At 40.1% G+C, this 12,736-nt stretch overlaps 1 protein-coding gene across 1 annotated transcript in view; it reads left to right on the plus strand.

The window, feature by feature from the left end:
* Positions 1-273: 273 nt before the first annotated feature.
* The window catches only part of Kcnh8 (potassium voltage-gated channel subfamily H member 8), a 439,763-nt gene continuing 427,300 nt past the window's right edge, over positions 274-12,736 (plus strand). Inside the window, 1 exon segment of the mRNA NM_145095.2 lies at positions 274-397. Within this exon segment, the coding sequence (NP_659563.1) occupies positions 322-397 (76 nt within the window). The 5' untranslated portion in view covers positions 274-321.

Consider the following 12,736-nt stretch of genomic DNA (forward strand, 5'->3'; position numbering starts at 1 on the left):
CCGTGGGCTCTCGAAGGCTCTACGGAGAGACCCTGGGGGTTGTCGCTGCAGAAGGAGGAGGGAACCGAAGAGGAAGCCAGGAACTAGTCGGGTTCAGAGCTCTGATCGCGGGCTGCTCTGGTCACTGTGCAGCGGCCGGGGAGTAGCTCCTTCTGCTGCTACCCCCACCCCCGCCTTCTTTGCCCGGCCCATCCTCTGCACGCCTGGCCCCCCGCCCCTGCCGTCATCACGCTCCTGGTGGCTTCTCCCAGCTTGGCACTTTCCTTCAGAGCCATCCTTGTGGACAAACTTTGATGGGGAATTTCACACAGCGCTGGAAAAATGCCGGTTATGAAAGGATTGCTGGCGCCACAGAACACCTTCCTGGACACTATTGCCACCCGTTTCGACGGAACACGTAAGTAGGACTTGCCTGAGTTGTCCGTTTCCCTAAGACGGTTTTCTCTCCGACTTTTGCTCCCTTTCCCATTTCCATCCGCGCAATAATTTGCCTTCTTTTCTTGTCAGGGTAGCCAGGATATCTTTTAGGCGGAGAAAAAGGTAACAAAATAAACAGGACACCCACCCCCCCAAAACACACACACACACACACACACACACACACACAAATCATACAGGCACTTGGTATTGGTTTAGATGGATCGCTTGATTGCCTAGGTCTGGAACACAGGAACACACGACTGAAAATGATGAACTATTCCAGGTGGGACCTGTGCTGTGCGGTACCTTGAGTAGCTTGGTGCTGTGAGATGCTGTGCACTTTATTTTCCTACAGTTCCGACGTTGTCCGGGTTAGAGTTTGGAGGTTTTCCAGACTCCTATGATCTCCCATTCGAGTTTAAGAAATCCTGTGCTGGTCTCATGCAGGCCAGGTGTGAGCTGCCCATAGACTTTTCTGAGTGTTGGGAGTCTCTCAGTATCTCGCCTCTGAACGCTGAAATTACCACAACACTCGAGGAAAGACTGAGAAAGGAGTTGAACGTTGTGAAGACTGCTTCGACCACAGGGAAAGTTTTAGAGTCTTGTGAAGTGAAATAGTATTGAATCTCTGACTTCTTGGGTTGGACTGGGCAAAAATATGTGAGTGCATATGTGGTGTTTTATGTCCTTCTGGAAATAGCCCGGAATCTTTCAGGACCACGGTCAGGTCCTCTCTCCCAGGCTTCTTCTGCCAGTACCTGGAGATCTTGTAATTGGTTTTAGCTCTGTCCTTAAGAAATGCTGGCCGCAGGTCCCACCAGGACACCCACATCTTCATTATAAGCAGTTTCTGTGTGCTCTTGTCCCCTTTTCTGTCTGTTTCATAAGACTCAGATAGATTTATTCATTCTGAAAGCTTTCTCAGCAGTCTAAGGGTCTCTATTTTATACGTGGCCGTGCATCTCTTGGAGCCTGTGTGAGACTTAACACCTCCTTCTACTTCCACACAAACTGGATGCGCAGACCCTTCTAGGTGGGACACACGGTTTTAATCTTTTGGAAGAGTTAGGCAAGTTTTGCATGCCAGAAAGGTGAAGTACTCTTTGATTTTGTTCGGATTTTGTTTTTGAAATTTAGCCTTGTCAAGGCTAGTCGTGATTATTTCTTCACATTTCTTTGGTAGCTGTTCTTTTAAAATAATCTTTAGAGGAATCCAGTCTTTACCTTTTCGTAATTCTCGATATGAGGAGGCATATTGGTCACTGCCACTAGATATTTGTGTTTTACTAGATGACAATAAGAAAAATTATTTGAGCATTAGTTCAGTTCCTGCCCACTGACATCACCTTCATAATCAACACCACTGTCTCTAGCTGCTATGACTGGAATCTCTGAAGAGCAGTTCTGAACAGATGATGGTTCTTAAAGTTGAATATTCCAAACCAAGGTGGTCTAAACATTGTTCCTGGGTGTATATCTTGACGGTGAAGGATTAGGAAATGCTGACTGGTTTATGTCATTGTCATTTAAAGTTGAATGGAGTACAATGTATACCGAACCATCCCAGCAGAACCCTGGGAACTACCTCAGAGAGACATTTGGATTTCAGTTGCTAATCAAAGAGGCTGTAGTGTGAGAATGTGACCTCTTTCCAACTCCCATGAGAAGCAGAAGTGTACATGTAGAGAGATGGAGATGTGTGTGTGTGTGTGTGTGTGTGTGTGTGAATCATTCTGTTTTACACATTCTTGTTAAAGAATAGAAAGTTAGAAATTTTAAATCTATCTACCTACCTATCTACATGTATATATGTATATATATGCATAATAAACACATACATATACACACGTATTTGATGACCATGCCTGATCTGCGTTCCCATGCTCTTGAGGATTCCTGGAGAGATCCAAGGTGTATGAAACCACAGTCTTCTCCAAGCAGTGAGTAACATAAATCTTGACAGGGACAAGATTTTGTTTATAACACTTAATGAATACCTCTTATCTCAAGAAACTCTGATGTAAAAAATTGGTATTTTCTCAGTTAATTTTTTAATTGCAGGATAACTTAAATAATCTGAAATTTAAGTAAATTCTCAGTCTAGGGTTTGCTAATATAGAATTGTAGAAAATCATTCTTCCAGTTAAAGGTTTAATTGATCTTATTATGACATGTTTTCTTGTTGATACAATTTTATTAAGTAGTTTTAGCCTTGAAAGTTTTTCCTATGCATATTCTATTTTCTCTTGATCTATTCATAAAATTAATTTATTTTCTTTCAAAGGACAAGTCTATATCCAAGTTTTAAAGTATTAAATTTTTAATTGCCACCTCTGCAATTAAAAAGTGTGCTGAAAATTTTATATTACTGTTTTATTCTGTGTACACTGAGTTGACTGTTCATTTTTTTTTCCAGAGCTGAGGACTGAACCCAGGGCCTTGCACTTGCTAGGCAAGTGCTCTACCATTGAGCTAAATCCCCAACCCCTGACTGTTCATTTCTACCTCGTTTCTGGGGTATGTTTTAGGGGCATTCTTGTGTAGGATTTATTTTTATTTTGAACAATTTTAATAAAAGTAAAAGAGAAATGAAACATCCTGGAAAACTTTCCCTTTCTAACCTAAACAATACACAGATTTTTTTATTACCCCTACTGATTTACTACAAAAATTAAAAACATTTGAAGAATTCAGGGCATGAGCTAAAGATCTTCCGAGTAGAGAAATAAAGGTGCTCCCATCCAGACATCTACATCCCAATCCTATAAACTTATGGTACGCCAGGGCGACAGGACAGAAGTTCGGTTTTTATTGCCTATTGCTGCTCTACTTACCTGCACTGTCAAGTTTTCTCTTCCCCTCATTTTCATATATGCACTTTATAAACACTTTTGGAAGCAAATACTACTTATATAAAATTATAGCTAAAGTATACTTATTGAAACATCTTCTAAAGTATTTAATTGACACATAATGAGACAGAGACCAAAAACCCTTTAGCTGTTGAATCCATATACCCCACTTATGGAGAGAAGAATAATGATAGTGATTTCTTTGATTCATTTCATGGATGAATACTTCTCACTTAAAGCACACAGGCACATATGACTACATCATCCCACTCATGTACTCATATTTGCATAGCTACTGTCATTGACTATGTTTAGTGCATTGTAACCTGGCTGAATAAATACTGGCTTTAACCGTATTAATATTATCATAAATACAAAGCAAACATAATAAAAACATGTAAGGATATATTTAGAAAATATCTAGTTAAGTGTGAGTATTTGTTACCATCTCTGGCGTAAGTACCATCTATGAAAACTTACATTCCTTTTTTGGAAGATATAAAGACATGTCCATTTCAAACATGATGGTGCATTAGCCTACATTTTCCAGACTTATCTAAATTTGGATAGAATGCTTCTTTCTCTATGTGGTTATTAAGACAAACTGTAACCTGATATAACCCATCAATATGGTGGTACCTAACATCTTCAAAACAAAGGCGGTACTCATTAATATTTGTATATATTTTCTGTATTCTTATATAGCACGGCCAAAAGATTTAAAGAAATGTATTAAAGTTAAAATTCTTTTTGTATGATGCAATTTTTATGTGGAGTTTGTTGTTTTTCTTTTAAGTTCTTCGTGATAGAGGCATAGGAAGAAACCCAGTATTCCCAGTGCTGCCAAGGGCAGAGTATGCTAGGACAGAAGCCAGTGCAACTCTCCTCCGGTCTTTGCTGAACTGTGGTTTGGAGATGTCGGCAGAGGCAGATAGAAAGTAGTAGACTTTATTGTGTGTGGACCTGTTGATAAAGCCTGTGTGAATGCACTTAGGGAGGTATCCCTTACACTCCACTAACTGAAGTTTGCGAAGACCTGTGTTCTTTAGCCTTGCTTTGTTTTTTTAACCTGCTATTGATATAGACTTTGCATTCCTCCTATCTATGCTTAGGAATGCCCGGTCCTATGTTAGTGTTTTATTTCTGTGTAATAATCACCAAAACAAAGAGATGTTTGCCATCTCCCCTTGTAGTTGGGAGGTCTAAGCAGGAGTCAGCTGAGTCTTCTTCTAATAGTCTGGCGAGGCCATAAACAAGTGGTCAGCTGTACCTGTGGTCACATCTAGGGTCCCACATCTCCTTCTGTTCTAAAACAATGGGTGGCAGACTTGTATATCTATAACTGAGGTCCTGTTTTCTTTCCAGTTGTCAGCCAGGCACTCTTCTCAACAGCTAGAGCCCGCCAGGACGTATTACTGCACCTTAGCCTGCCGCTCCCATGCACGGTTTCATAAGAGCACAGCTGATTTCTCCACGATCAGCAAGAGGGTCTTTAGTAGAAGTTCCCTTAAGTCGGGACCCTTCAGAATAATCTCCTTTGTGATGAACTCAAGGTCAGCCCACTACTTACCTTAATTATATCCTTAACCTATGGCTTATCTGCATATTCATGTGTCCGCTCCACATTCCAGGGAAGTGAACTCATGGGGTGCGTATGTATAGGTCAGACTGTAAGAATCCATGTGGGAATTCTTTCTATCACAGCTGGGGTCTCTTTACCATCCTACTAGCCTACTGAGCCACACACCTGCTGTCCACCAAGCAGGTTTTTGAGCACCTTGTTCTAATTCAGTATGCAGGATCCCATGCTGACTTTACATCTGAAGTCATCAGGAACAGAAGGTCTAACTTATGTGGGTTTTCTCTCACATCTGGCGAAGGCATATGTATGAAGCAGCCTAGGACACGGTGGGTAGCTGTTTTCCTCCTCCTCTCATGTAGGTGCAATATGAAAGGTGGGGAAACATTTCTGAAAATGAATCTCAAGTCTCCTTGGGAGAAAGAAGGATGCTCCGACCTTTCTTAAGAACTGTAGGTACTAGTACTTGGCCTTCTGCTGGATGTGGCTCCAGATGTGGTCATCTGGAAAGAGTGGCACTGGAGAACAGTCTGTACATTCTAAGGTGACTGGGCTGTTTTTACTGTTAGTGCAGATGAACTCTGGGGAAGATGCTTTTCTTCAGAGCTTCCTCCTCCCTCCAGCCTCTCTAATTCAGATTCAAGAAACTGCATAAGGTGCAGTCTGGCTTTGAGGGCAGTTATGCTAAACAGAATTGTGTTTTTAAGTCTAAGCTTATCAGAGAGGTGGAGGAAGAGTGGAGAAAGAAAGCTATGCAGAAGAGGGAGGAAGAAATGTTGAGACACTGTACGTTCATTCTCTTGGCTTCTTCTTCACCTTCAGGGAACTGTTCTAGGCAACCTTACAACATTTGCTGCAATGGAACAAAGTATTTGAATTACAGGAACTGGATTTGTGTCCTTGATAGAACGTTCAAATAATTAAAGAGTTCTGTAGTCTTTAAGGAATGACATCAGATAATTTTATTTTGACATCATTATAATAAGAAACAATGTATGCTTAGTAGGTTAAGAGTAAGCCGTTATGCCCACACTTGGCTTTACCTTCAGGACAACAACCATGGCAGCAAACATTTTGTCAATGGGCTTTGCTGAGAACAAGAGGCCTGTGTGTGAGTGTGCGAAGCACTCTAAGGTTCCTGTTCCCGAAATGTCCTAGATTGTCACACTTATGGGAAGAGCGCATTCTCCACAAAGAAGGGAACCTCATCCCCAGTCTCATCTTTCTGATAATGTTCAATGGACACTCTCTAGATACAAAACCATTACACTGGGATGAATCGAGCTTGTCTTTTTCCTCACCAGTGGCAGTAACACATCTACACAAATGGTTACAATATAGGTGAGAAAGGGCTGAGAGTATTAATTACTCTTCATTCAATAACTAACACCCAAGTAGGAATGCTTGTGTACCAGAGCCTCCAACCACACTCTATTGATTTGGCCAGTTTTAGATCCATGTGCTGTTGACATTGAGATGGGTTTTAGAGGGAAAATTCATACCTTAAAGAGCAAAAGAGGCAAGATAGAGGTTGGTGGGTGATGGAAACCAGTTAGACCAGTTGGGGGAAGTCTCCAAATCCAGGGTACCTTTCAGAACCTGATACTTTTCTGCTTGGTTATGGGCCCCATAGACTGCTGTGTTCATTTTCTGAGAGAAGGGCCCATTTTCCCCCAGGGAGTTAGCTTTCTGTTAGGAGAAGAAAGTGTTGATTTCCAGCTGCATAGTCGACTACTCGTCTCCTCCAGGGTCATTCACCCCTTAGTTCTACTATAGAATTTTGCCTGTGGTGAAGAAAAAGATTGCCGGTCTGCTGGGATTCATTCCTGGTGACTCTGATGGCAGGTGTGCTAGCAAGCGGTCCCTGAGTGCTTACTGGAGAAAAGCCACAGTTAAAAGCACAGGCTCACAGTGGCTGCATAGGGCACAGTTCACCCACACTATGTGTCGGGTGACAATCATCCAGATTGTAAGTGTTTACTCCATTTTGGCTTAGTGGAGAGACAAAAGGAAAAAGAAAGAAAAGAAAGAAAGAAGGAAAGAAAGAAAGAAAGAAAGGAAGGAAGGAAGGAAAAGAAAGGAAAAAACAGGTAAGACTATAATTTTGCCTATGACAGCATTCAACTTTTAAAATTTTGCAACTGGAGCAACTGAAGATTTTCCTCAGGAATTTAAGCTCTCATCTATAGTTCTTAGATTCAGAATTTTCTGGAAGATAGATCATGCATTCCTCTGCTGCTGTTAATGCAGCTATCTGCCTCCCTTAAGACTCAGAATTTACTTGTCCCCAGATAAACTAATAATCTTCTCTAGCCCATGGAACACATTTGTCTTGCTTTGTTTCCTGGCCCTGTTTATAGCAATACCATCCACCCGACTCTTCACTTTAGAGAGTTAAGTCAGCCTTCAGTGTCCACATATGTACTTGCTTTTTTAACAAAATACCCCAATTTGGCCCCTCATGTCCAGTCACTCTTCATTGCTCCTGTGTTAATTTGAATCCTCTTTCACAACCATGAACTCACTCTAACAGGACTCCAAGGACAATGGTCTCTTTAGCCATTCCTGTGCCATCAGATTCCTTTATACCCAGAGTAACTTCTATTAGGAGTAACATGAGCACTTAATTGGGTCTGTTGCCTTTGTACCAACTCTTGGAAGATGCTTCTGCAGGATCATTCGAGCACACCTCCTCTCCAGTTTGCAGACTTAACCCTAGCATACTGCTCACCCACACCTTGGTGACTTAAAACTAAATGTGTTGTGTGAACCTCAAGACCCACCTCTGAGAAAGCTCTAAGGGTACTCAGGGCCTCTCTCTGCTTTAAAAACAAACTGCTTATCTCTCTAATCAGCTCTTCTGAGCATTCGTAGTTCAGCACCCAGCTATAAACTCAGGGAAGGTTTGACTTGGCCCCCTTTCTTGGACTTGCAGCAGAGGCTTTTTTTCTACACTTGTTCCAGTGAAACAATCTGAAGTTCTTTGAAGGCTGGAGTCATGTTTTAGACACATCTAGTTGTCCTCAATAATAACTAGCTTATTTTACTTAGGAGTCTGTGATTACATTAGTTATGAAACGGTTCTGTAAGATAGATGCCAAGGAAACTTGTTTATTGTTGTGTCGACATGGAGGCTGTGCGGGTCCTCATCTGTCTATTCTGACTACAACCTGATACCTAGTGAGACAGAAGGCAGCTCCTTCTTTTTCAGTTAAAGTTGAGGAAGTGCAAACTTAGAATTCTACCACATCTCACAAACTGGTGATCTATCGGTGTGGTCACACTACCATGATATGTGTGCATAGCACGCATAACCATGTAAACACTGTGTACTCGGTGCTATCACTTCTAGCTTCTACCTCTTTCAGAAAGGATTTCTCCTTTAATTTTAGCCATTTCTTATCCATGTGCTGTTTCCTGTCCTTCTCCTAGATTACACTTTAAGTACTTGTCTCTTAAAGCCTGTATTACGTTGGCATTTAAGACTCATATCTGAAAATACTAAATGTATTCACTGTTCAAAGCAGCTTTGCTCATCAAGGACAATCTACTGTCCATTTACAAATATTTATTTTCTTTGAGATTTTGATGCTTAGAATTTGCTGACGTTCCTACTTTAGGATATCCTTGTGATTTTTTTTATTGTGAAGCTAATTTCCCTGTGAAGATATTCTGATTCTCATAGCTTTTTATAGTGACATCATTTGTATTTTTACTTTGTAAGACTCTTAGAAAATTCCTCTACCTATTTTAAGTTTGCTTTTATGAGAAGGAATTATACTTTCCTGTATCCAGTAACATATCTTAGCAAAAACCATTTTGCTTTTCTCCACAGTGAGTTTACAGGACAAAATGATTGTGCTTAGTTCTCTAGCTCTCACATGTAATCTGAAGTGGATTTTTCTTTCTTTCAGATTTTCTTTTGTTCTATGAGGTCTTCTGGGCAGAGGTCTTTATCTTACTTGTCATCCAAATGAGCTTCCTGATTTAGTTATTGAGCTAAAGAAACTGGAGCCAAGAACACTTCGGAGTCTTTTGGTTTTATTTGTTTTGTTGGAAAGAAGGATCTATGTGTTTCAGCTGTGAGATTTGAAGACCCAGGTTGTATGTTAGTATATTTTGGGGATTTGCGGTGGCCCCTTTTGCTTCCAAATATCTGCAGTGTTTTCTATGCACACTTTAACCCATACAGCTTCTGAAAGACAGACATGGAGACCTGGTATTTTTATTAACAAGCTGCTGGCACATGCTTGGCAGGGTTCGAGCCATTCTAACCCATGTAGGCTTGTTCTGATCCATGTGTACCCTCATAAGGAACTCCCTTGGGGAATTCTCCTCAAACCTAACCTCCTGGCAACCTTCTTCTGCCTCCCCCTGCCTCATGGATCTTTTATCTTGAAGCAACTCTTTCTCCTGGTCCTTCCCCCTTGGCCACTTGGCTTTTCTCCTCCTCTGCACAGTCATTGGCTGTTCAGCCTTTTAGTAACCAGTCAGAGGTAATTGGGGAGCGTTCTTTATACCACATTGATACAGGACCTTCTTCAATATTCATGACAGTGCCTGTGCCCTGACTGTAACTAGATCTCAGGGAACAGAAACCAGCTTCTTAATACACAGAAAGGTTGACAAGTAGACTCTCCTCAAATTTGCTCCTGGTGTTATTTCTTGCATGGAAAGAATGACTTAGGGGTTGGGGATTTAGCTCAGTGGTAGAGCGCTTGCCTAGGAAGCGCAAGACCCTGGGTTCGATCCCCAGCTCCGAAAAAAAGAACCAAAAAAAAAAAAAAAAAAAAAAAAGAATGACTTAGAAGATAAATGTGGTTATATTCGTAGCATTAACAGATAGGCAAATACTTCTGCTGTGAATCTGGGATGGTGGAAGGGCGTTACAGTCTGTAAGATGGAGCTTTCCATTTAGCCTAGATGGCCTTGGGTTAATTATAGCTCGGTCATCTGAAAAAATTTATTCAGCAACCATCTTTTGACAAGTCCATGGCTCTCAATTTTAGGTAACTTATTTAATAAGCACCTAGTGCCCTTGTCTATTAGAATGTTGTCCTCTTCTGTATAAGACCCGCATGTTTGAGGATGTTAGTACGTGTCTAGCATTTATATAGAATTTTAGTATTAAATATTGCTTCTGATATGTTATTGAATTGGTTACATTGGAAAATACCAAATACTTTCTTGGAAATGTGAATTTCACATCTTTCCCATGTTAATTGTGTTTTATTTTACTTTAATATGGATAAATTAATCCGTGTTTCTCTTAAGCTTTATAGGATTCTGTGTCGCACTTTATCATTTCTCGTTCTGGAATCACCTTAAATGCATATCTTATGTAACAACTGTGCTTTCGCCTGGCATATTGGACTCTTCTCCCCTGTGAATAAGTTCTATAATCTCATTTGCTTAGTTTGAGGTAAGGATCAAAATATGTTCTTCCCCAATCCCTATCTGAATTTCACAACAATTCAACAGTTCCTCTTTCCTGAGATGACAGGTTTATCCCATTTTATATTCTTCCGTTTTTGAACTCCTGTTAAAGTTCACCAAGACCTCCCCGCCCCCCGATATGTTACTGCTGTCAGTTTTTCTCAGCTAGATACAAAGTAGAGCCATCTTTATAAAGGGAATTCTCAATTGAGAAGCCATCTCCATAAGGCTAGCCCGTAGGTAAGTCTGTGTGACCATTTTCCTAATTAGTGGTTGGTATGGGAGAGCCCGGCCTACTACTGTTGATGATGCTAAACCTGAGCAGATAGTCCTGGAAGGTATAAAAACACAGACTAACGTAGCCATGAAGAACAAGTCCTTCAGTAAGTAGTACTTCTCCGTGGCTTCCAACTGTACTGCTTATTTGTGCCACAACTTCCTTTGGTGACGGATTGTCATTGAGATGTGGAATTCAAGTAACCTTTCCCTTCTCAAGATGCTCTTGGTCAGTGTTTATCATAGCAGCAACAACAACAACATCAAACTAGAAGATTGGTGTCATACCTGTAATTACAGAAATGTTGGACAATGTCTAAAATTCCCCTTCAAATCGTCCCATCTTGAATCTTACTTGTCTAATTGTTTTTAAAGTAATTGTTTAAGTAAGTCTAACTGACTTATTTAGAAGTCAACCAGAACTTAATAGCAGATTATCTAGTTGAAAAAATGGTGGCATTTTAATGGCATATTCTTGGGAAAAATGAAGTGTTTACAATATTGAAAATCCTGGTCAAGAACTTTCTGAGTATTCCCATTGTTTTGAAGGAGTTTCAACAAAATTATTACAAATTTCCTGGTTATTTTATTCCTGGAAATTATATCACTGGGACTAAGGAGATGGTTTGGTCAGTGAAATGCTTTCTCTGTGAACCCGAAGACTTGAGTTATCCCCAGCATCTATATGAAAAATTGGACCTGGTGGCACACATGCGTAATTATGATTTGTAAATCAGTCACTGGTGTTGGCTAGGCAGCCAATCTAGTCTAATTTTAAGTTCCAGGTCCCAGTGAGAGACACAGTTTCAAAACCAATGTGGTTGGCCCTGAGTTTCCACAAGTACATACATTTACTGGCCGGTCCACATATTTGAACACATGCACATGCACACAGCAATTTATTCTTGTAATTGCATCTCTAAGCACAATCTTTTCTTCAATGGTTGTTTTCAAATTACTCATGCTTATTTCTAGAAGATTATTGATTTCTATACTTTACTTTTGTTTTTATCTTAACCAGGCAAGTTAATAACGATCTAATTTATTAAGAAGGTAATTAATTTTCAGTTTCTTTCTTGGAATTTCTAGGTTAAAAAACAATATGACTTCAGATAATAAGCTTCTGGGGTTCATATTTCGTGGTTTATAACTCCTCCCTTTCTTTCCTCTAATCATCCCTATTGACTAAACAACTGTTTAAAGATACATATTGAAACATATAGAGCAGAAAGGAAACCCTTTTTGTTCCTAAATTTAATGAAAATTAGTTCACTTTTTCAAGCAAAAGTACATGTTGTCTAGTTTTTAAACATTTTACTATGGACTTATGTTTTATTAAGACACTGTCAAATATTCCAATTGTTTTTGTCCCTTTTTTTGAATTGTCTTCTGATTATCTATCAGAGAAAATCTCTTGACTACTCTCAAAACAAAAGTGCCACTATTGTGTCCTTGATGCTCATTGTTGTGCTTCAAAAGGTTTGCAGTTAGGTAGGCTTATTCAATGCTTTTCTCTTTTGGCAGTTTGCTGTTGGTGATTTTTTTAAGTTATTTTATTCAGTACTTATATCTCTACTTCCCTCTCAACCTTTACTTTGCCCTGATCACTTCTAACCAGGCCCCCAGCACCAGGGGTAGGAGAGAAAGAAGGGGATATAGACCTCTTTAGACTATTTCCTGTTGATTAGGGATGTCTCCTTTCTTGGTGCCAGTCCAATCTTTGTCATCAGAATATCTCCAACTTCTTCAGCAGGACAAATAGCAGCCTCCACAGGCCCCCTCTATGCTCTCTCATTTATACTCTCTCCAGAGTCTCCAGAATTAAACAATCTGCAGGTGGCAAAGATCATACCCTGCTAGTGCACGAAGCAAATCATAATCACCCATGAAGTGCCTCTCATCCCACACCTGGGATTAAAACAAAAACACATTCATATTAACATAACTGGGTTTTTAAAAGAAATCAAAACTCTCACTATACTTTGAATCATACTATCAGACACTGTGAAAGCTAGTCCTCCAGGAGGAATCTTTCAGATTAGTTCTTGTCCAATCCCTCCAAATCCTGTCTCTAAATTTTGTAGTGTCTTCAGTAATAGAGTTTGCCTTTAACCTCTGGAAGGCAACCAAGAGAAATGACAATATAGTTTTGTGGCTTTCTTTAGTTTCCCCA

The sequence above is a fragment of the Rattus norvegicus genome, chromosome 9 (genome assembly GCF_036323735.1).
Source record: "Rattus norvegicus strain BN/NHsdMcwi chromosome 9, GRCr8, whole genome shotgun sequence".
Lineage (NCBI taxonomy): Eukaryota > Metazoa > Chordata > Mammalia > Rodentia > Muridae > Rattus > Rattus norvegicus.